The sequence below is a fragment of the Perognathus longimembris genome, chromosome 10 (assembly GCF_023159225.1).
Source record: "Perognathus longimembris pacificus isolate PPM17 chromosome 10, ASM2315922v1, whole genome shotgun sequence".
NCBI classification, from domain to species: Eukaryota; Metazoa; Chordata; class Mammalia; order Rodentia; family Heteromyidae; genus Perognathus; species Perognathus longimembris.
Window position 1 is genome coordinate 62,865,348 of NC_063170.1, and position 25,171 is coordinate 62,890,518.

Genomic DNA, 25,171 nt, shown 5'->3' on the forward strand with positions numbered 1-25,171 from the left:
AGCCTAGTGGCAAGAGTGCCTGCCTCGGATACACGAGGCCCTAGGTTCGATTCCCCAGCACCACATATACAGAAAACGGCCAGAAGCGGCGCTGTGGCTCAAGTGGCAGAGTGCTAGCCTTGAGCGGGAAGAAGCCAGGGACAGTGCTCAGGCCCTGAGTCCAAGGCCCAGGACTGGCCAAAAAAAAAAAAAAAAAAAAAAAAAAAAAGTAAAATGAGTACATGAAGTTGTTTAGATATAATGATTCATTCATGAATATGCAAAGTACTAATTATAAAACTTATACAATTTTATTACTTGAGGGATTTTTTCTCAGGTCTATGTAGGGCAACCTTCGTAGTCAGTCCTCATCAGTTTAGAAGCTGATTGGAAAATAGCTATCAGTACCTGTAAATAAATCTCCATTCCCTTGATCATTCTCTTATTGTCACTATTTTGCTGCCATTTGTTATTACCGATAATTAAAAACACAAGGGAGTTCAGAAAATAATAGAAGAAATTTCATGCATATTTCACCTCTTGTTGATAATAAAGAACTTTGTCCAGGTTTGTTTCAGTCAAACTCTAAATAAAGACAAATTCTGTAATTCATATAAGTTCATCTTTACACATTTCAAAATTTATTTATGTATTTATTTTGCTTGGCTTTTTACTCTCTAGGCTTGCTCTCTATCTGCCTGATTTTTTGTTTGCTTGTTTTGTGATTTATTTATTTATTTATTTATTTATTTATTTATTTATTTATTTATTTATTTGGACCAGGGCTTGAATTCAGGGCCTAGGTATTGTCCCTGAGCTCTTTTGCCCAAGTCTGGTGCTCTACTACTTTGAGTCCCAGGACCACTTTTGGAGATAAGAGGCTCATGGATTTTCCTACCTGGGCTGGCTTTGAACCACAATTCTGAGATCTAAGGCTCTCGAGTAGCTTGAATTTTAGGCAAGAGTCACAAGCCTCCAACTAGTACCTGTCCTCTCTCCCTCCCTCCCTCTGTGCCTCCCTCCCTCTCTGCCTGCCTCCCTCCCTCCCTCCCTCCCTTCCTTCCTTCCTTCCTTCCCTCCTCTGTCTTCCTTCCTTCCTTCCTTCCTTCCTTCCTTCCTTCCTTTCCTCTTTTCCTTCCTTCCTTCCTTCCTACCTTCCTTCCTTCCTACCTTCCTTCCTTCCTTCCTTCCTTTCTCTCTGTCTCTCTTTCTCTCTCTCTCTCTTTCTTTCCTTCTTTCTTTCTTTCCTTGTTATTTGAATTTGTCTGGACTGAATTCAATCTGAGATTATCGATTTTACGCTCTGGAATAGCCAGTATAATATAAGTATGAGACACTGGAACAGGTTTTCAAATGTACTTTGTGAGGATTAAAGAAGTTCTTTTTGAATATTAAAAATGATAAACTTAAATTTATTCTTATTTTTTCAGTGATTTGTGAAGTATTTGAAGTTAACTATAATAGTTCGTTAAAATGAATATACACGATAGTCACACACATTGCCTATGTTATGTGATTACCTTCAATAATGAAACATTTCCAAACATTGTCATTTCTTCACAGCCTAACAATTGGTTTATCCATTTTTAATATTCCATAACTAGCAAGTAAGGAAATTCATAGGTATTTCTTTAATCCAGGAATTCTTAAAACTTCATTTTGATTAAGATATTAATGAAACTCTGAAATTAGATGAAAGATATAGAATTAACAAGTCAACTTTGAAACTATCTATATTTTTGAAAGATTACTAATCTATGATTGTTTTTACTGACTATGAATTTTTCATAGATGTGGAACATTAGAGACTTTCTGATGTCATATTTAATAAACTTAGATTTCCCTTAAATGCAAATTTTAGGTTCAAATTTCAAAATGCAATGTTTCTCACAGCGGGCTCCTTCAACTAACAATGCCAAATCACTAGAGAATCCTGTTAAAAGTCCATATTCTAGGGTACCCTGCAGATCTACTCAGTTATTTCTGGTAGAAGCCAAGGAACTGACATTTTGAACATGTTCTCCCCAATTAATATGCACACTAAAAAAATTATAAGCACTAGGTCATCTTTCTTCATTTATCTGAGGATTATGTAAGAAAAATTAAATGGTATGAAATGAAAGAGTATAAATACTACATTTTGTTTCAAGAGATAGGGTTCTAATTAATCTAGTTGTTTCATAAATGATAGACTCTAGCAAGACTCACTTTGGTATTTTTTCTTTTTTTGGTGCCAGTCCTGGGCCTTGAACCCAAGGCCCAAGTACTGTCCCTGAGCTTCTTTTGCTCAAGGCTAGTATTCTACCACTTAAGTCACAGCTCCACTTCCAGCTTTTTTGAGTAGTTAATTGGAGGTCAGTGTCCCAGAATTTTTTTTTTTCTGCCCAGGCTGGCTTGTAACCAAGATCTTCAGATCTTAACTTACTGAATAGCTGGGATTATTAGCATGAGCAATGACCAGGAAACTTGCCTTTTTCATTATTTGTTACAATTCACGCTCTAGTCATGTCTCTCATCTATAAATATTTCAGTATTAATAACCTCCAACTACCTTGACTAACTCTGTGGAATATATCACTCATTAGAAAAAAAAATAGAAGATATGAATGTATGTCCCCATTCCTCCTATTCCCTGTGTGTGCTGACCTCATCCTCTCCTGCCCTCCATTTCTGTATCAGAACACATTCCACAGCATGGCATGCAGGACCACTGTCAAAGGCATGTGAAACAAGTCCTGCAGGGCTCCTTGCTGAAGAATATGCCCTGTGTGGCTCAATGTTCTGTGGGTGCTTTAACAACCTACTCATTTCATCTCAACTTTTTTGCAAGTAAAGGTTAGCGAGATTGGGGCACAGCTACCCAGCCATACTCCATGGCTAGCAGGGGCTCTAGATGGAGGTGCTAGGGGCAGAAGCAGGAATTTCAGTAGATGGAAGCATAGACTGCATGTGAAAGAAAGACTGAGGGAAATGGCCAGGACTATAGGTAGGAAGAGGGAAGCTTGCCCATCTATCACCAGAGGCTGTTCTTTGGGATCTGTAGAAATGTTAACAGTCCTATTGGAGGATCCGGACAGGAGCTATCATCATTAATCAGGCAGTTGGCAACAACAATAAATGACTATGAAAGGAAAGTACGCTTCTACACTTGGATATTGCAACAAAGCATATCACAGAGTTACTCAAATTCTTTCAAAAGTTGAACATCTGTGGCTGTGAACATTTCTGCAACTTTGCCTAGCTAATATCCTCAAGCCTAGAAATAAAAATTTAATTTCAAGATTGCTTTATTCAAGGACAAGAACCCTATTTTTATATGATGCTTCAGGGGTACCAATTATTAATAAGTTTTCCCTTGTAAATGAAGCTATAGCTGTGGAATGACAAACGAGAATTTTGAATAAAGAGTAAATCACAAAGCCACTTTCAGAGTCCACTCCAACTCCATGATTTCCAGACTATCACACAAAGACATTGAATTCCTCTTAATGTCCATTTATATTAGTATTTAATTTGGCCTTAGAAAAAATCGATTTTACCCTGACAGATGAAAGGTTAAATCCTCGTAGCCAAAAAAAAAAACTGCGTTTCATGATAGTTGTTATCTCTAAATAATCTGAATTTTATTTTTGAAGTTTAACAAAAATGTATGCTAATGATGCATAAAATATAAAATATATTCATAATAGTAACAAAAATATTCGTTGGCAGAAAAAACATTTTGTAATATAAAACTTACCAAGAAGCATTAGCCACTCTTTATTTGCAGGACCCAGAAATATCATTTGCAGTTATATCAAGTGAAAGATACAATTGTTAAACATATAAATTTTGAGTGTATAATAAATGAATTTTAAGTAAAGCATGTGAGAAAATCAAGTAATCAAGATACAAGTTTAACAATACAACACCCAAAGTATGTATCTTGTGATATGTAAATTTATGCTGTTGCTTTAGTATCATTATTGCATTCAATAAGTAATAAAATATTTTTAAAGGGAAGATTTTTGTATTTTCTATAGTTGGTGGGCGTCCCTTCCTATTTTAGAACAAGGTACTTCTCATTTTCATTTTGCACAGGGATCCACAGTAGCTGGCTTTAATAAGATCAAGGCAGGTGTCCTTTGGCTGCTTCTTCACAAATGAACTCCTGCATTACTCTCTGCCCAATGCTAAACCAGCTGGAAAGATTTCTGTCTTGCATCCACTATCAGGGACTCTTCTCCCCACCCACCCTTTCTGGGTGCTTCTGTAGAACATTGTTACCTCTCCCAACAATTATACTTTCCTAGTTAAATCTTACTTATCTGTAACTTCTCCAGTCAAACAGTTCTTTCCCAAATAAATGGATTCTCCATTTTGTTTGTCGAGGGACTTCAACTGGGGGCTGGGAGCTGTCCCTGAGCTCTTCAGGTCAAGACTAGCACACTACACCTTGAGCCACAGTGCCAATTCCAGTTTTTTGGTGGTTAATTGGAAATAAGAGTCTCACAGAGTTTCCAGCCCGGGCTCGCATGAACCCTGACCCTCAGATCACAGCCTCCCATGTAGCTAGGATAACAGGCATGAGCCACTTGTGCCCAGCTTCTAAGTATATTTTATTAAAACAGTATTTGGATAGAGGTTTGCCTTTATTCCCCATAGCCCATCCCAGACCACAAGCATCTTTCACCATGCCTGTCTTTGATGGTTTTGTTACTGTCTCCCTTCATTTTTCTTTAGACTGGATTTGAACTTTGATTCCCCATTATATAGGTGAAATGTTTCCCTTTGAGTTCCACAGTGTTCTGTAAGTTCTTTCCATATAAACTCTAAATAAAACTATAAAAAGCCACATTGGTGAAACACTCTAGACATTTTTTGGGGGAAACACAATAAAATGTTTCATACAGATTGTAGTAGAACTTAAATTTGCCTCGTGAACACATGCCATTTTTCAGTGGTATCCTATCCCCGTAGGATAGCATTTTGTACTTTGTGTGTATGTGTACATGAAATGTCTTTTTCTTTACAGAGAGGACCATCATCACAGTGCCCCCCTCTAAAATGGATGTCACAGTTGGGGAGAGCATCGTCCTGACCTGTCAAGTGTCACATGACCCCTCCATTGAGGTCCTGTTTGGATGGTCCTTCAATGGAGATGTCATCGACTTAAAGAAAGGAGTGGCTCATTTTGAAAGGATTGGAGGCGTACGTAGCTGAAACTTTTACCTGAGAATGAATCCAATCACTTACATGTATCACCACCCTTCATAATTATTCTCTCCATCTTTCTTTGAAAAGATTATCACTGTTTATGAAGCTGCATCTGTTTTTGTTTTGTTTTACTTTATCTTATATCTTTTGTAGAATTACTTGTTTTCTCAATGCAATCATAATAAAGGGGATAATAAAAGGAATCAATTATGAGAGACAACAACAATTCTAATAAATCTTCAAATTTTCACAACTGCCTCATACTTGCTATTTATCCAGCTGTAAAGAAAATGAGACCTGCTGTGTGTGTTTATGCTTTTATCCATTTCTCTCTTTCTATCTGTAGGAATCTGTTGGGGATTTAATGATAAGGAATATCCAGTTAAGTCATTCAGGGAAATATCTGTGCACAGTACAAACAACCCTAGAAAGATTATCTGTTGCAGCTGATATAATTGTTAGAGGTAAGAGTAAAGGGCGAAACAATGATCATGTTTTCATTCATCATCCCAATTTTTTTTTGTCAGTTGTGGAGCTTTAAACCAGGGCCTGGGCACTGTCTCTGAGCCTCTTTGTGCTCAAGACTAGCACTCTACCACTTGAGCTACGGCATCACGTTAGGTTTTTGTGTGGTTAATTGGAGATAAGAATTTTACAAGCTTCATCTCCATTAGCATCATTTATATGATCATGTGTACATAGCTATTGAGCTATTGGGATCCTCTGCTAGGACTATCCTAGATATATACTAATTACTACAAATGAGAGAAACCATGGAACCTATCTTTTTTGGGGTCTGGTTTATTTCAGTGAATATGATTTTTTCATGTCTTTCAATTTCCTTAGGAATGGGTCAATGTCATTCTTTCTGATGGGAGCATAGACTCCCATTGTGTATATGTACAACATTTTCTTGACCCATTCATCTACTGAGGGGCATCTGGGTTAGTTCCTAATTTTAGCTATAGTAAATAATGCTGCAGTGAACATGGTAGTGCTGGAAGCTTTAGTATGGCCTTCTTTGTGGTCATTTGGGTAAATGATCAGAAGTGAGGTTTCTGGGTCATAAGGGAGCTCTATGTTTAGTCTTTTAAGAAACCTCCATACTGCTTTCCCGAGTGGTTGAACAAGTTTCACTCCCACCAACAGTGTGGTAGCATTCTCTTTTGGCCAGATTTATGCACATATGACCATATAAAATGATGCTAATTGAAATTAATTCCAGTATATGGAAATAAGAGGTTTTGCCTTGTTGTTGGTTTTAATGTAATGTGTGAAGTTATTTCTTCTTCAATTTCCGCCCCCCCCCCCACCTCCGTTTTGATTTATCTCTTGTGACTGTTTCTGATTTTGGTTACCTGTGTCTTGTATATAAGTTTATCTGATTTGGGGAAGGGAAGGGAAGGGAAACAGCAAAGTGGTGAGAAAAATGACAAAGGGTGAACCAATGCAACTGCAAGATTCACAAGGTACCATGTTGGAAATGAACTTTACAACTTGTGCGGGGAGGAAAAATGGGGGAGAAATGAGGGAGATTGTAACAGTATTTAACAAGAAAGGTACTCATTACTTTACAGATGTAACTAAAACCACTTTGTGTATCACCTTGACAATAAAATTGAATTAAAAAAAGAAAATAGAAATTATAGCATCAGATTCTGACTTCGACTTTCTCTTGACACAGGTTGTATTTCCTGTAAGACAACAAAATTATAAATGATTGAACTGAGGAGAGGGAAATCTCACTGGGAATTTTCTGCCCAGGCCAGCTTTCAAACTCTGATCCTCAGTTCTCAGCCTCTTGAATAGCTAGGCACCTGACATCCGAAATTTTGATATCTTCATGATAGCTCTTTGAGGAACCAAGTCATAGTAAGGGCTGGAGACAAAATCATATAGATGTTTTATTTCCTAAAGTCTTGGACTCCAGATTATTGGCTTTATCTGTTTGGTCATTAATTATGTGGATCTTGTCTATTGATAATGAATGATCTGACTTAGAGAACAGTATCAGCCCCTATGTTATACTGGCCTTTTATTTATAGTAAAGCATTTTTCCTTCCTTCCTCCCTCCCTCCCTCCCTCCCTCCCTCCCTCCTTCCCTCCCTCCCTCCCTTCCTCCCTTCCTTCTTTCCTTCCTCCCTCCCCCATCCCTCCCTCCCTCCTTCCCTCCCTCCCTCTCTTCTTCTCTTCCTTCTTTCTCAGAGGATTGAATTCAGGAACTAAATATACTCTATCACTTGAGACATGCACTTGACTTTTCTGCTTTCATTATTTTTCACATAGGATCTCACACATTTGCTTCTACTCACTTGTATATGATAATATTCCTATGGCCACCACCTCAGTAGCTGTGATTATAGGTAGGGACCAACTCACCCAGACAGATTTCGACATAGCATCTGGCTAATATTTATATGGACTAGTCTGAAATCATGATCATCCTATTTCTTCCTCCTGAGCAGCTGTGGTTGTAGTCATGTGCTACCACACCCAGCTGTAATAAGCCATTTTTGGCAGAGAAGAGTGAAATCTATGTGTTTTTATTGTTGTCTCTATAAATTGAATTTACTTGGGTTAGATTTTGAGAGAAGAATCAAAGACAGTATGTCTCAGTTTTTAAAATTAGCCATCTGTCAGTGATGAGACATTCACCCCCCAAATGGAATTTTGTATGCTCCAAAGGGAACATTTCTCAATTAATGACTTGCTGTGTAAACTGAATTAAGAGGACCTAATCTCTATTTATGAGCTATAAATGCATTACACTCAATACTACATATTCTAAACATATAAAAATAAACCATCCTTGTCTTCAATCAATGAATTTAAACACTTCTAATATGGTCGTCATAAAATATCATCCCAAGGCCCTCCAGGTCCCCCTGAAGATGTGCAAGTGGAACACATTTCTAGTACTACGTCCCACCTAAGCTGGAAACCAGGACCGGATAACAACAGTCCCATTCAAATATTTACTATTCAAACACGGACACCTTTTTCTCTGGGTTGGCAAGCTGTTGCAACAGGTAAGTGACACAGGTTTTGAGGGATTTTTTTAAAAATATGTATGTGTGTGCTTTTATGGGGACTTGAACTCTTGCTTGGCTTTTTCCCTCAAGACTGGCAATCTATCACTTAAGCCACACTACCCCTTCTGGCTTTCTGCTGGTTCTTTGCAGATGAGAGTCGTGGCCTCCCTCTTAATCTTCAGATCTCAAATATCTGAGGAGCTAGGATTATATAGGTGAACTGCCCATGCCCACCTTGGAGATAATCTTTTAAACAGTAGTATGACTTAAATGTGACATACTTAATAAATGTCTTTTATAATTTAGCATTTAGTATAATTTAGCATTCAGCATTTAGTTGTGGCTCTTGATTGGTATCTTAAGTGTCTCGTTCTTTCTAGTCCCTGAAATTCTCAATGGTCAGACATACAATGCAACAGTAGTTGGTTTGAGTCCTTGGGTGGAATATGAATTTCGTGTTGTTGCTGGGAACAGCATTGGGATTGGAGAACCCAGTAAACCATCGGAATTGTTAAGAACAAAAGCATCAGGTAAGGAACCAATGTTCCCTACACGCGTAAGATTCCTTATCATACAGTTCTTAAAGAAAAAAATGCGAACAAGTTTTTATTTATGGGAGTTGTGTAGTATTTGGGGATCAAAATCCAAATCAGCAAACCAGTGGGTCTGATGATCATGTTGTTAAGTGTTTACAGAAAGGTGTGTTTCCCCTCAAACATGGGTGGAATTATAGATAATTATCTTTAAGCAGGCCTGTCAGAATAAGTGGTTTTTTAGAAGGTCTCTTTCCATCTGGTCTCTTCTTTGTCAAAATTCAATAGTGGTTGATAGAGGCAAATGAAATGCTTATTTCATTAAGATGATGTAGCCAAGAATTAATTGAGTCTCCACTTGGAACATTCAGTCGTACATTTTCAGCTCTTTCTCAACTCTGACCTAGTTACAACTTCATCCGGCAATACTAAAAATCCCTCCACATCCAGATGAGGCAAATCCTACACTTATTTAACTGAAGCACTAATTGAGCATTAACTGGTTCACTGAACAGCAGAACACAAGTGGAACCTGGCTGTAAATCATGTCTCCTTACGCTCTTTCATGGGATCATCTTTGTTCCACCCCAACTTTTGCATCACATCCAGGGTAACATAAGCTCCACTGGATTTCTGCAGCTCACAAAGATTACATTCATACTCAGTTATGTAAATGTGGAATCATTTTGCTGTTGTTGACTTAGCTTAACAAATATAAGAGACTGCAATAATCATGTCAATTACCAGTTTCTAAACTAAAGATATATATACCCTTCTCCCACTCTGCCTCTTTCCCTCGCTTCATTCCTCCCCCTCTCCCACCCTTCCTCCTTCCCTCCCTCCTTTGCTCTCAAAATTATCTATGTATCTATCTACACATATACAGTGCGCAAATATACATTAGGCAGTCCTAGTACTATATCCCTATCATGTCGCACAACAAATTTTTCTTTCCTTCCTTCCTTCCTTCCTTCCTTCCTTCCTTCCTTCTTTCCTTCCTTCCTTCCTTCCTTCCTTCCTTCCTTCCTTCCTTCCTTCCTTCCTTCCTTCCTTCCTTCCTTCCTTCCTTCCTTCCTTCCTGCCTTCCTTCCTTCCTTCCTTCCTATATTGTTTTTTTCTGGTTATACTCGGATTCTCTCCCATGTTAGTTAAATATTCTACTCAACTAAACTACATTTCCCGCCATAATATCATATTTTATCCTAGGAATTTTGGTATTAACTTAAATTGAGCTACAAGTTTGGAACTAAGAGGAAGTTTTTTCATCTTACAGAGAAGCAAAGTAAACAACAAGGTATTCGCTAGGTTTTATTTTGGCCAAGTTGAGATTTGAACCACCAACTGTGGACTTCTGCACACAAGACTATCCAAATAGCAGTGGTTTTTAGCCATGATAAGCAAAGATAAGCCAAGTCATATAAAGGTAGAAACATCCAGGACCATAGAACTCCTGGGCCAGAATCTCCAATGGTAACCCTTGACTATGGATATCAGCTTTAGTTTCCAGTTGTTTGTTTAAAGCTAAAGTATTTTGATAACTTTGACAACTTTGACCTAGAAATTGAAGTTTTTACAGTAAAGATGCCTACAGTAAAGATGCCATGCTACCTTCTCTTAACCATTAATAGTTTTCTGTATAGTAAGACATGTTGGGTATTCATACAGATTTTTCTAACATTCTAAATCATACTGAATCTCTCCACTCTCTCTAGATCTGTGATTCAATCTCTCCCCGCCCTCATCTCTCCTCTTTCCTCTGTCTGTCTTTTTCGCTCTCTTCCTCTCTTGCTCCCATCTCTTTCCCTTTTCTTCCCCTCTCTTTTATAACAAATACTAACTTTTTAATATGGTTTCAGTTTTCACAGAGTTAATTTTAAAATTGATGGAAGAAAGAGTACTTTCTGTTTCTCAGAGTATTGGGAACTCCAGAGTGAATAAAATGTCACTTAAAATATATTATTTACATAGCCAACCTCTGCAAATGCCCTTGAATAGTATCAGTGTGAGCTTCCAAGTACAACAAATCCAGAAACTATGTAGAATCTATCTGGATTCATGTTGTTTTTGATGAAAGGTTTAGAAGACTTAAAAAAAATGATCATTTAGGTTCAAGTCATGTTTAATTTTATAATATAAAGAGAGATATCAAGATATAAATATATAACTTGAATGCAAAAATTATCTCTAGATGCATCTCTGTAGATACATGAATTGTGAAAATATACATTGAGTAGTCATATTACTATATCACTATCATATCACACATTTGTATGAAAGAAGAATAAATCAAATAAGTATGTAGATTTGCTGAGAGTCTGACATGAGCTGTTAAGACTTATTGTAATCCCTTACTATCACATCCAAACCATACCCAAACACTTCTGCCCCTACCTGTGGATACTGGTAAAAAATCTTTATATTTACATACACACATGCACACTCACACACACTTGCACATGTACACACACCCCCATACACACTCAATGCAATTTTGTAAAAGTGTACTAAGGAAATTTGCCCACTGTCTATCAGGGATTCAGGATACTTTTTGTCATTGTGTGGAAAATGTGATTACTTTAATAACAGTGTGACTGTAGCCTCATTGCATACATTCACAATTGTCCCCAGTTTTACAATCTGCCTTGTACTATCGTTCATCACAGTAGTCCTCACGATGGTGGAGCTGAAGGTCATATTGTTTGTAATTGATCAGAATCATCAGTTCTTGAATGCTCCACTAGACGTAAGGATCCAATGGACATTCCCACAAACACTGACTTTGCAGGTGACAAGACCTTCTTGTTATCCCCTAAAAGATTTGCAATTCAGACAGCATGTTAAAAAATAATAATTTCTTAATATTAAAAAATAAATTTAAAGGTGCAAATATTCTGATGACTAATAAAGACAAAAATCATTTTTAGTTTTTCATTGACAAAAATAATTTGTTAATATACTGCCTCAGTAACTTGTTTATAGCACAACTGTATAATTAGGCAGTAAATCAACAGTGTCCCTGTTAACCATCTGAATGGGACATCATTTTGCCAATTAGTAGATGATGCATAATAATGTCAAATACACGATGCTACTTGATTTTTAATTCATGTTAGAGCCAGGGTGCTCATGTATCAAACACAACTCTGTCCTCTCTCTTAGAAATTTGGATATGTGTAAACATAATTTATGTTCATTAAAAATGCAAGATGCTCAGAGTGTGCCTGAGTGAGATTTCACAAGGTAAAATTCCCCAACAAAATTTAATCCTGATGAAGACATCTTACCATAATTGTCTTCCAACATTCCTCTCGGTTGCTTTTAGTCCCTATGGTGGCTCCAGTGAACGTCAATGGAGGCGGAGGAAGTCGATCTGAACTTGTCATTACGTGGGAGGTATGTTTCAGTCCAACCAAGTTATTTTGAAGGAAAAAAAATGATTTAGCTGGCTAGGAGAAATACTGAAAGACAAAAGAATAAGATTTATTTGATCACTCCTGAGAATATCTAAAAATACATGAAATAAAAATATGTCATCCTTATGATGAATTATTTAGGGATAGTATTAGAAAAGTTTTCCTTCTGCTCAAGTCAGAGAATATGAGTAGCTCAGCACAATTCAAATGTAAGAAAACAATTTCAATATCTACAGAGGATTGGTCAGTAGAATTTTCCTTTTGACTGTGTGAGGTAGGTATTGTTTTATTTATTAGCCCTAGAAACTATTTTATTGTGAAAGTATATAAGAAAAAAGGAGTTATTGTCCTAACATTAATTTTTCACTTGTCATGTCATTCTTCCTCTGATTTGGCATGAGGAGTAAAGTATATGGTATCACTTTTCTAGTCATTGTATTCAATATCAACACATAGATTCATGCTGTGACTGATTTAAAATTTTTTACTCTGGTTATTGTCTTAAATATTAGACTTTCACAAACCTAGTAGCTCAAGCCTACAATAGAGTCGAATTCTATAACATGAAGTGGGATGTATTGTACTCAGTCCTCCATATTGGATTCTTCTACTTTTCTCTTGAATGTCTCTTTTTTCTCATTATCTGTGTGGCCAATGGATTCTCCATAAATCTAGATAAGTGATGTGAAGGAAAGAGGCAAAAGAGACTTGACTTCTAATGCATTTGTGATTTGCTTTTGGTGTTATCAGGTAGAGCAAATGACCAGAGGCTGGTATTTTGTAGGTTTGTGGGGGTGTTTCCCACTAGGGACCTCCATTTATAATCCCTTGATAAAGATCTAAATGACAACTGAAATGTTTCTGTTTCCTCCATTTCTAAATGCTGGTGCTCCTAGTCCAGACTCCTGGGACATGAGGTGTTCTTTGGGAAGAACTTTAAAGGGTTTGAACATTGCTTGAGTTCCAGATTTGCCTTCCATAAGCAAATGCCTTTGCCCCACATTTGGTGGAAGGTCAGTGCTGGCTCAGTGCATTTTCTCTCTTCATTCTACCATCATAGGCTCTGAAGTGCTTCCTTGATTTTAGAAATTCCATAGGCATTCATTACTTAAAAGTACCTAGAGCTCCCAAATTCCTAAAAAAAAAAATACAAACTATGTGGTATTTCTTTCAGAGCCTGTATCATGTAGCATAAGTAGGCAGGAACATGGAGCCTGTTGACTTTGCATTGGTGTAGATATACAGCTATATCCTAAGATACTTTTATCTTATACCTAACAATAAGATGACTGCAAATGTTTTAAATAGTGACATGTGAGATACATGGAAAAATGAAACTTAGTGGGAAGCAGGGATACATTTATCATTGGAGTACTTTTTTTTTAGAGTGGCTAGAGATATGGTTTTAGGATATGTGTGTATGTGTGTGTGTGTTTGTGTGTGTATGCATGTGTGTATGTGTGTGGATATATATATATATATATATATATATATATATATTAAACAAGCCACGATGATGTTAAATACCAGACATAGGAAAGGCCCCACTGCAAAGAATTATCAGTCCCCAAAGAGCATAATACCAAGGTCAAGAAATCCTATTTTAGAAATACAGTGATTCACTCCATGTTTTATTCCTCACAAGGTGCAGAGTGAGAGGGAAAGAATGCGGGGAGGGAGACAGGGAGGAAATGAGGCAGGGAGGGAAAGAGGGAGAAAGAAATGAGAGAAAGAGAAATAGGGAGAGATAGGGTAAAGAGATGGACAAAGAGAGAGAGAGAGAAAAGGGGAAAAGGGAAGAGAGAGAGAGATCGAGAGATCATTTAACCCAGTTACATTAGAGAAAACAATCACAAGCAGACATGGGGGACAAGCCTTAAAAGCCATCCTTATTTTTGGATGTCTCATTTCATGCAGTTATTTGGGGCCTGAGACAGTGTCTAGGATATGTTCATCTTCTCTGCTCATAGGTAACTTGAAATCTCAAGGCCCAAATGACAGGGAAAGCATCTTTTCCAAGCTCTTCCAGATTTCTGGGTGCCAAAATGAACATTTTATGCCATTTACTTCTCACGACAATGCTGGGGAATGAGAACCCCCACTTTCTGATTCAGAAAAGGAAAGTGTGTTACACATCTGACTCACTGGTGAGTGAAGCATTTGAACACAGGTCTGTCATTCAGGTCCTTTACTTGGGAATCAGGGAAAGTAGGAACTCTTGCACATCTGCCTTGAGTAGGAAGTAATTGTAATATTATTGAACCTTTGACCATATTTATTGTAAAACAGTAATGCTCATTGTGTCTCCTTGGGGAATTGCCCTTGTTTAATGCTGAGGATAATCACTTTCATGAACACTCTCATCATCCTGTCCAGAGAGAATTATTGATTTCATAACTCTTTTCTCTCCCCCACAGTCATAGATTCCTAAAGATTGGTAGATAATTGTTTTTGTATAGTTTACACAATAGGAGAGAGGGGTCCTAACCATATTATTTTTTAAGGAATTATCAATTGCTCCATTCCAAACATTTCATATCATATCTAAATATTGGGAGCAAACCACATCAAAATAAATAGACACAAAATGTACATTGCTATGTGTTCATATTTTATATTTCCAGGTTTGAGGTGCTTGTGGTGAATGTCCCTTATTAAATACAACTATAAATTATCTAGGTAGGAAGGAGTCACATTAAGTAGAAGCTAAACAGAAATAGTGGGCACATTTTTTATGTAGAGATAGAGGGTGAAAATACTCAACTCTTTGAACCATGTGATTTTGTTTTTTACAAGTTTCCTTGCGCTGTCCACAGCTGCGGAGCAGGCAGATAAATTAGCAGGTATGGCTATAGCTCCAAAACTTTGATTTGTAACAACTAGGCTACATGTTGGTCTTGGTGAGAAGGTCTTTGTTTGCTGAACCTTAGTTTGTATTGAAGATTAGTTCTTACAGACATTGTGGTTAGGGATTACATTATTAGTCTTTATCAATTTTAATTGCTTAAAGGGGAAACCGCTCTGGTGCTCGTAAACAGCTATGCAAATTTCTTTATATTTGACAATGTTCATATGAGAAAAAAATAAAATGAGGTACTTAGATGAGTCTCTTTTGTTTTTCTTTACACTGATTATCTTGCACTCAGATATTTTCCTAATGAGAGAACATTTACCATACTTGTCTTAATAGAAAATATTTACCTTCCTGGTCTAACATAAGCAAGAGTCCTCTACATACTATGAGGAATTAAATAAGTATCTTGATTGCTCATAAAACCAAAAAAGCAGAAAAATAACATCAAAGGCTCTAGCAAGTTAGTTAAATCAACTATTTTGTGCAGGTACTGGGGGCTTGAACTCGAAGTCTGAGATCTGTCCTTTATCATTGTTATTGTTGCTGTTGTTGTTGTTTCCCTGATGAACTTTTCTATTTGAGCCACAGCTCCACTTCTGGTATTTGGTTGATTAGTTGAATATAAGAGTAGTGATCTCCACATCTCAGCCTCCTTAATATCTAGTAGTATAGGTGTCAGTCACCAGTGCCTGATTAAAAAATAAATTTTGAAGCCTGGTTTTCTTGTCAGAAAGAACAGTATTAATGGAGGGAAACATTGCATTTCCCAGATTTCAGCAGCTGCATCTCCCCTCATCTTTCACTTTCTGTATTTGTTACCATTCTCCACATGGCAGCAAATAGAGACCAGCTGAGGTCATCTCAGTTAATGGGGATTTATTGTAAAGCTACATGGAAAGTAATGAGGACAGGAAAAAGTCCCTGCAACCAAGCAAGCAGGTCAAATGGAGAAGCCGAACATCATTCATCACTGTTCCCTGTGTAGGAATTCTAGGCAACTGTCAGCAGCAGTGCACACCATCCAGCCCCACCTTGATAGGTCCTGGGACGTGTCTGTCAGCCATTCCCATTTCCTCTACTTCTCCCAGGTAAAACTGGCTGCTTCCTGAATTCTGTCTCCCCCCTCCTAAAGTAGAGCTCCATTTCTCTTAGCTTCTACTGTCCCAAGGACCCTGCTAGTGAATAGTTTCTGTTATTGCCTGCATGGTGTACTCCTGTGGCTGCCCTGTAGGTTTCAGAGGGATAGATTGGGTCTGTTGGTTGCTACTGGGTTCTGTACCAGAACTCCTCATGTATGCTGACCCAAGATGCCTGCTTGGTTCTGGCACCTGTCACTGGAAATCAGATGTGGCCCAAATGGTTGGTTGAGGTGATACAGTAAATTGACTTCCATAGATAGGGAAAATATCCAAAAGAGCAGTGCAAACATGAGAAACTAAAAGGATTGCATTTTGTCAGTCGATCAAAATATTTAGAAAACAGCCTAGAGATGGTGGTTCACACCTGTGATTTCAGCTTGCAGGAGGGAAAGTCAGAAGAATCATGAATGTTGGCCTAGATCGGGACACATAGGAAGGTCAGAGTCCATTGGAGCAATCTTTTCTGCAAGAACCTAATCGTGTGTTGTGTGTGTGTGAGTGTGTGTATATCTAGATAGTAGCTATATCTATTTATCTAAATATTTATATCTCACTATCTATCTGTCTATAGATAAAAAAGAAGCATTTTGCTTTGGAAGAGCCACATAAATTCCCTTTATTTTATTTTATTTATGGTTTTTGCGGGATTTTTTTTTTTTTGCCAGCCCTGGGTCTTGAACTTGGGGCCTGGGCACTGTCCCTGAGCTTCTTTTCCTCAAGGCTAGCACTCTACCACTTGAGCCACAGCACCATTTCCAGGTATTTTCTATGTATGTGGTACTGAGGAATCAAACCCAGGGCTTCATGCATGGTCAGCAAGCACTCTATCACTAAAGCCACATTTCCAACCCCCTTGTTGTTTTTGAAGTACTGTTTGTTATAATCAGGTGGCAAGATTATTGAAATTCAAGCAAAACTTCATTTTCGTTTGCCTAGGGTATATGATTATAGTTTTTATATCTAAAGAATTCTAATAAATCTTGTATCTATTTCTGTATTATAGCTTAAATAAATTTGTAGTTTTAAAGAATTTGAGTTTTGTGGAAATTAGATATGTATTTTTCTGTCAGGAAAAATATACCCTAATATTGTTAATGAAGATACATGGTTTAGACTTACTAAAAGTTGTTTTATGGTTTCTTTGTTTGGAAATTATGTTGTAGCTTCTAGTATAAAATTTTGCAACGTTGTAAATCATTTTATTATTGCAATTTATGAGCCGTCAAAGAAAAAGATAAATATGTAAAACATGTTTTATATTTCTCTTTGAAAACAATTATTTATCTGAGTGCCTTTTGTTGGGATCATTTTCCTAATTGACATTCCAAATAAAAGTATTATTTTCCAATACTTCATTAAACACGGTAAATATCCATAACTATCTCTGCAAAAGAAATGACAGTCAGTAAATATTGTAATAGCTCAGTGAAATATTTTTGAAAATACTCAGTAGCTGCTCTCATTCTGACCAAGTCCATTCCAGAAGAACTACAGAATGGCGAGGGGTTCGGATATCTCATCATGTTCCGGCCAGTGGGCTCAACAACCTGGACCAAAGAAAGGGTGGCACTTGTGGAATCTTCAAGGTTTGTTTACAGAAATGAAAGCATCATGCCCCTGTCTCCCTTTGAAGTCAAAGTGGGTGTATATAATAATGAAGGAGAAGGACCCCTGAGTACAGTGTCCATTGTCTACTCAGGGGAAGACGGTAAGCTGTCTTGAGCTCTGGAATGGTTTTCCTCGAGTCTTTCTTTTTACGTGCATGGTGCTTTGGGCTGTCCTTGCATCATTGTACTAAAAGTGAAAATGTCTTTTATCTGATGCTAGAACCTCAACTAGCTCCAAGAAGAACTTCGGTCCAGAGTGTTTCTGCTTCTGAAATGGAAGTTTCTTGGAATGCTATTGCCTGGAATAGAAACACTGGAAGAGTGCTGGGCTATGAGGTAATCCCTATTGGCTTGACTTTCCCTATGAATGTGCCAGCTGAACAAAGATCCAGTTCTTAGCATCACGTAGCAGTGTATGTTTCCATTCTTGAGCTGTCTGTTTCTATAGCACAATACCAGACTCAACTTAAAAACAGAATTAATTGTTTGACTCACAGTGTTGAGGAGTCCAGTTGATTGATTGCACCATCGCTATGGGATCTGTGTTGAGGAAGCATAGTAGGAACACATGGCAGGGCAAGCTGGGGAACAGCTGGGAGACTAATGGAGAAACAATGTCTGTATGAAAACAAGTATAAGCTCAGGGTCTCAGTACCTCTTTCTCTTCTCTGCAACATAAATGCCTATCACTAAGAGCCACCTCCTAAAGATTCTTTCACATCCCAATAGAGCCAGGGCTCTCAATACACTGGCGATTTTCAGATCCAAACTATAGTAATATTGAAAAGTGAAGAGAAAAACATGACTGGAAAGGAATCTTTCTAGGTGATTTAAGCAAATAAATTGGTAAATGAGGACCACAAAGGCAAACATTCTCAGATAAGTAGGAAGAGGAAGTTCTAGAGAGGTACTATCTAATATTACAACTATTATCGACAATAATGCACCGATATATTTTTTGGAAATTGTTATTATAAAGGTGTTATACATAGTGAAATTTCTTCAGAGGAGTAATATTATGTTCTGTATTCTTGACCAATATGGTTGTTTTTTTTTTTTTTTTTTTTTTTTTTTTTTTTTTTTTTTTTTGGCCAGTCCTGGGGCTGAACTCAGGGCCTGAGCACTGTCCCTGGCTTCTTTTTGCTCAAGGCTAGCGCTCTACCACTTGAGCCACAGCGCCACTTCTGGCTGTTTTCTCTATATGTGGTGCTGAGGAATCGAACCTAGGGCTTCATGTATACGAGGCAATCACTCTTGCCACTAAGCCATATTCCCAGCCCCCAATATGGTTGTTTTAAGGGATTAAAAAAAAAAACATCTATCTTATTTAAGTACTAAAATTTCATCCATTCCAGTTTAGAGGGGGAAATGAAGTCAAATTCCCAACCATGTTAAACTGTGGAAACATTCCAGAAAGACATTTGCTCTGAAAACTAGAATGTAACTTGGAAAAAAATGTAATCATCTCTGAAAAGTGAGCTAAATGATAAGGAAAAAAACACATAAATTCGGTTTCTAACAGAATTCTGGTAAATTCTGTTCCTTTTACTCGAAGTAGAATGAAGTAAATCACATTTGTGTGATGCTGTTCTCACCAAGTTAAGGGATGAGAATGTGAAAGGTGAATACTATTAGTCACTCATTATTTACCACTTGCAAATACAACAATTCACAAAATGGACAACATGGCTTATTGTGTATTAAAGCTAGAATAGAATTATAATTCTAAACATCACCAATTTTTTTCTTCATTTTTAAAAAATTCTTGTGAATCCTCTGATACACATGAACTTTCCTACTCACATGAAAACTATCATACCCAGTCTGTGTCTCGAAGGCCATACCTCTAATATGAGCCTTGCTTATTTTTCATAGCCCTATCTTCAACAATGAGGAGAGACTTTCTTCATGGTTTTAGAGCATGTTTCCCTGTCCTGTTTTGAATGCATTCTATGCTTTCTTTTCACATATATATTCTAATTTCCAAACTAGATTATAAGTAGCTTATAAACAGGAAATAAACTCCATATTTTTTTCTTTTAGGATTCTTGTCTGATTCCAAGATTTTTATTTATTTTTCTTTTCTCTCTAAAACTCCATATTATTTTGTCTCATTCTAATGTGTCTGAAACAATGGGAATGCATTGCAAAGAATCAGTGTAAGTTGAACTATTAATTTAATTATGACTCAACACTGTAGGAAATGGTAAGGTAGCAAAACATCCAATAAGAGCATTTGGTTGATGGCATAGGATTTGTTTTGACCTGCATTCTTACATGCCCTTTGTTAAAGCTGATAACCTTTAGATGGTTCATGAATTAATTCCTTTTTGGTAATCTTCAAAAGTCCAGGTTCTCTGAAATTTCATTGTATTTTATGTATCCACATAGAATATTTCTTCTTTTCTTTCTATTAGTATTCAGCTGTGATGGTTTTGTTGTGGTTGATATAGCCATTTAAATGAAAAACTAAGGGTTTTTCTTTGTTTGTCTTTTTACATTCCCAGAATATTTTTTGTGGTCGATAGTTATTGATAAATAATGAATTGTTTGTTCTTTATTTCTAATAATCAGATCTTATACTGGACAGATGATTCCAAGGAATCGATGATTGGTAGGATTAGAGTCAGTGGAAATGTCACAACCAAGAATATCACAGGGCTGAAAGCTAACACGGTCTACTTTGCTTCTGTGCGAGCTTATAACACTGCTGGGACAGGGCCCTCAAGCCCCCCAGTCAACGCCACCACCAAAAAGTCGCGTAAGTACCCAGGGGTTGAGGTGTATGTGGTACTACAAACATGCTCTTGGTCAGGGTCCATTTCATCAGTTTACTGCTTCAGTGGTTGGTAAAATGAGTTTGTGCCTTCAGTACTAAAACTCCTTGGTAATAATAAAAATAAACTGTTTTGATGTTCCTAATGTTACATAAAAGCTAGATCTCTGTGTATTTAGTCCAAAAATGTTGTGTTCTCCTACTCCTGTATATTGAGAAAGAATAGTCAGTTGAAAAACATTTGGAAATCATGCGATATTCTATACATGCATGAATGGAAGTTTAAAATTATGTCAGTCAAAAAGCTCTAATTAATACATTTTCCAGTTATACATGGAAAATTTGAACCAGCCTCGAAAGACCTGCATCCATACCAATTCTTGGTAGGCCACAGACTCATTACCTGCAGAGGACAAGACCTACCATTTGTTCTGCTATAATTTTTTTTTCTTTCTTTTTACCAGTCCAGGGGGTAAATTCAGCTATGAACATTGTCCCTGAGATTTTGTGCTCAAGACTAGTGCTCTGGCACTTGAGCCAAAGCTCCTCTTCTGCCTTTTTCGTAGTTACTTGGGGATAAAAGTCTCCTGGATTTTCCTGCCTGATCAGGCTTTGAACTGTGATACTCAGATCTCAGTCTCCTGACTAGCTAGGATTACAGCATGAGGCTGTAATTAATTAAATGGAAAACATCTATCAGCTTTGTAAATTGTTAATGAAGCACAAGTAGAGAGTTGATTATGAGAGAACATTAGAAAATACAAGTGTTTGAGAATTGTTAAAAGAAGGAAACAAATGAACGAATAGTTTCTAGGAATTGTCTGTGTATAGTGAAATCTCCAATCAGACTGATCACATATTTAATTCTTGCTGTTTGAGATGCACCAAAGACACAAAAGCTTTTAGTACAGTTCACCTACATTGCACACAAAATCGAAGGTGATTAGAAATCTTTAAGGATTATGTATTTATATGTATATGTATATTAGTAGGTTATATATATATGTATATATAAAACACCAGTGCCAGTTCAGGGAATATATATATATATATATATATAATTAGTATTATATATTATAATATATAGTGTGGATATATATGTATGTGTGGCATATCTTAGGATGCCAATCCTGAGGCTTTAACCAGGGCCTGGCGGCTATCCCTGAATTTTTTGCTCAAAGCTAAGCAATTTACTATGTGAGCCTCAGCTCCACTTCTGGATTTTGGGGGACAGTTAATTGGAAATAAGAGTCTCTTAGACTTTCTTGCCTGAGCCAGCTATGACCTGCAATCCTCAGATCTAACCTTCTCAGTAACTAAGGTTACAGATATGGACCACCAGCACCGAATTATAAGAATAATATTTTTAAGAAACCATATACAGGTATCCTGACAAACTCGCCAATATTTTAGTATATTTACTGAGCCAAAACTCAAGTCAACTTTTATTACACATAATCCCACTGGCTATCTTAAGGCCTATTCAGGCCTGAAAAATGAAGTGCTAATTTACATCAGTTTTGACACATATGAAATAGGTAAAGCCTAAATGAGTGTCCTTGTCTTCCCTAGTAGCAATCAAATGCGCTTTCTATTGCTCTATTCTCCCCTGTTATGTATTTTCATTGATCTAGGTTGATTCCCATAACATTGGTCTATTGTGAATTAATAGTACAGCTAGAATGCAACTCCAGAGTAAGAGAATTTTGGGTGTGAATCCTGGATCAGCCATATACCACGTGTGTGACAGGTCTAATTATTTGATCACTCTGAAATACTTTCTCATCTAAAAAGCTGAACTGGTAACTCCTTACTACTAGAGCTTGCTCAGAGACCTGAAGGATGTAACATATACCAAGGTGACACTGGCACGGGCAAACAGTGAGGGCTTAGGCGTGATGACATGTATTATGTGCCTTTCAAAGTGATTTCATGATCTTTAACATCTTTGTAAAGTAGGAAAGTCAGGCTAGCTCGTGGTTATTATGTTTCTTGCAGAAATTTTCATTAAGGATACTGGAAGGACACACAAAGCATAGATGAGAAATAGCTTTAATGAAATCTTCAGGGTAGTCCTGATTCAAGTACTGTCCTTGGACTTTGATTTCCCTTTTCCTTGAGATGACATACCTCTGAATAATGACAGCAAAAAAAAAAAATTAAAAAAACTGTACATCCATCCACACATTCAGACTGTCGTCACCAAGATTTTCAATCTGGTATCTGATCTTTCATTGTAAAGTCTAAAAATGCAGAACTCACACTTAGTAAAATCCACATTATGATTGGCTAAACAGAAGACAGAACTTTTCTTTTGAAATATGATGATGCCTTCATCCAATCAAGAAATAGCATCTCTCAAGTGCCTCCCACAAGGATCTTTGCCTTCGTCAATTTTAAGTGGGAAGATATAAACCAGAGGAAAGACAAAGAGATGAAGTCATAAATTGTAAAAAAAAAAATACCACAAGGAAAATAAATAAGAGGCTGAGATGCATATAAGAAGGTATACTTTCATGAGGCAGGCTACATATTTGAATATGACATGAAAGGGCTTAAAAGCTAGAAGTCAGAAAAGACCACTACATTAAGGAATAGCCCATGTAAAGCTAAAAGTTCTTGTGTTTGTTTTTGGTGGTAGAGAAGGCTGTTTGAATTAAGGTTCTCACAGGTGCTAAGGAAGGACTGTATCACTTGAGCCATGAATCCCATAAAATTCCTTTAGGATGCTGTTATTACTATCAAGAATGATAATAGTGGTATTCATATCTTTAAATAAATAACTATGAGCTCCATGCTAAGTGAAAGTCATTCATATAGCTGAAAGTCATTCAGATAGCTGAGAAGACAGGCAAATCTACTGTGAGCCATGCAGACAAGGCTTACACTGGATTTAAATTTACTATGACAGTATGCAAAAATATTTACATCAATTGCAAGAGGAAAAAGAACATAAAACAAACAAAACACTGCTTATGTAGACAGTCCTATTCTGAGAGAGTAGCACAAAGTGTTTGCAAATTTTGTCTCAATTTGGCCCCTGACTTCGACTGACTAGCAGGCTGTACTCGATTCTTTCTTCTGTAAATATGCAATCAATCCATATTTAGACATAAAGGAAACATTAAGCCTTTATTCCATCTTGCACTTATGTTCTTTCTCTCTTTCCCAAATGTCAACCTCATGCTGTTACTTAGAAGTGTAACATAAGAAGTTGTTTTTGAATTGAGTTCACAGTGTGAACTACAGCTGAATATAAATGCCATCTACAGAAAAATTGATTACAGGGAAGCCATTAGAACTGTGGAGGGCTAGTTTAATGTTGCTCTGTCATTTGATTAATAGAAAAAATGATTTTGTCTCTGGGAAATTGCTTGCAAAAATTAAAACAAAATAGAAAAGGAGCTTGTGTATTTTGTTTACCATTCACAAAGTTGATATGAACATCATGGCATGTGTTTTCGTATTTTCACAGGACAGCGATTTTTATTTTGTCTAATAGATATTTTAATTTATTAGAGACATGGAATATATGCTTTACTAAGCCACATCCATCTAGAGTTGTTAACAGTGCTGATGTTAAGTTGATAACCATCTAAAACAGCTTTTAGATTTTTATTTGATTTTTAATAATAGATATGTGGCATTAACTTTGTAAAAATATACCCATAGATAAAGATAAGAAAGGCTTCAGACTATGAAAACTTCCCAGATAATTAGCTGAGCTGTCATTTTATCTTCCTTTCTAAAAGCACTTATAAAGAGCTCAGGTAAGAGCAATGCCACTTAGGCATGGTCTTGAATGTATGTTAATTATATTTAAGAAGTGATTCATTTGCAAACTTGAGAATCTTACTTTGGCTGACAATCCATGTTGAGCACAATTGAAAAGAATGTTTTTGTCATAACATCACAGAGAGAGCTGCCATGGAACGCAGTTCCTGAGATTTCTCATATGCACCACTAATGAAGTGAGAAATGTTTTATATTTTATTTCATATAAGCTAAGAATTTTATGAACTGGGAAGTATAAATCTCATTTCATACATAAAAATAATGGGGCTCCTACCAAATTCATATCTATCTGACTTCAAAGCCTAACTTTCCATCCCACCTCTCCTGGAAAGCAAGTGAAATAAAACATTGTGGGTAATCCATACAATTGACTAAACATGCCCACATACTCACTAGTGATAGAACTTTTCTTGTTACCTATGGGAAGTTCTACTTCTTTCTTGATAAATGAAGAAACAAACAAATACAGATAAGTCAATGCCAAGGTTATTGCCAAGGTCACAATAGCAGGTCTGTTGCTTCATCAATACACTATTCTCACAACGTGAAAAGCAATATGATGCCACTAAAATAGGCAGACAAACAAAAGACACCGCAATAAATGAAACTTTCAGAATCTACCTCTACCGGTGGTGCTGAAGGAAAGAACTTTTTATCTTCTCTCTATTGATTGTATGGTGCTGTTTTTGTTAATGGTACAGAGCAAAGATCAAAGAAATGAATCCACAGAATATACTAGATAGCAAACTTGAGTATACACACAGGCATATACATACATAATACACATATATACATATACATGCACATGTACATGTATGTATATGTATACATACAATATATATGCATG

General features: G+C 36.8%; 1 protein-coding gene across 1 annotated transcript in view; it reads left to right on the top strand.

Moving 5' to 3' along the window:
- Positions 1 to 25,171, top strand: part of Cntn6 (contactin 6) — a 181,599-nt gene that overhangs the window by 151,961 nt on the left and 4,467 nt on the right. Inside the window, exons 12-19 of the mRNA XM_048354889.1 lie at positions 4,994 to 5,169; positions 5,522 to 5,639; positions 8,046 to 8,204; positions 8,588 to 8,737; positions 12,063 to 12,133; positions 17,620 to 17,854; positions 17,974 to 18,089; positions 20,328 to 20,514. Coding sequence (XP_048210846.1) covers positions 4,994 to 5,169; positions 5,522 to 5,639; positions 8,046 to 8,204; positions 8,588 to 8,737; positions 12,063 to 12,133; positions 17,620 to 17,854; positions 17,974 to 18,089; positions 20,328 to 20,514 — 1,212 coding nt within the window. The remainder of the gene's footprint in view (positions 1 to 4,993; positions 5,170 to 5,521; positions 5,640 to 8,045; positions 8,205 to 8,587; positions 8,738 to 12,062; positions 12,134 to 17,619; positions 17,855 to 17,973; positions 18,090 to 20,327; positions 20,515 to 25,171) is intronic.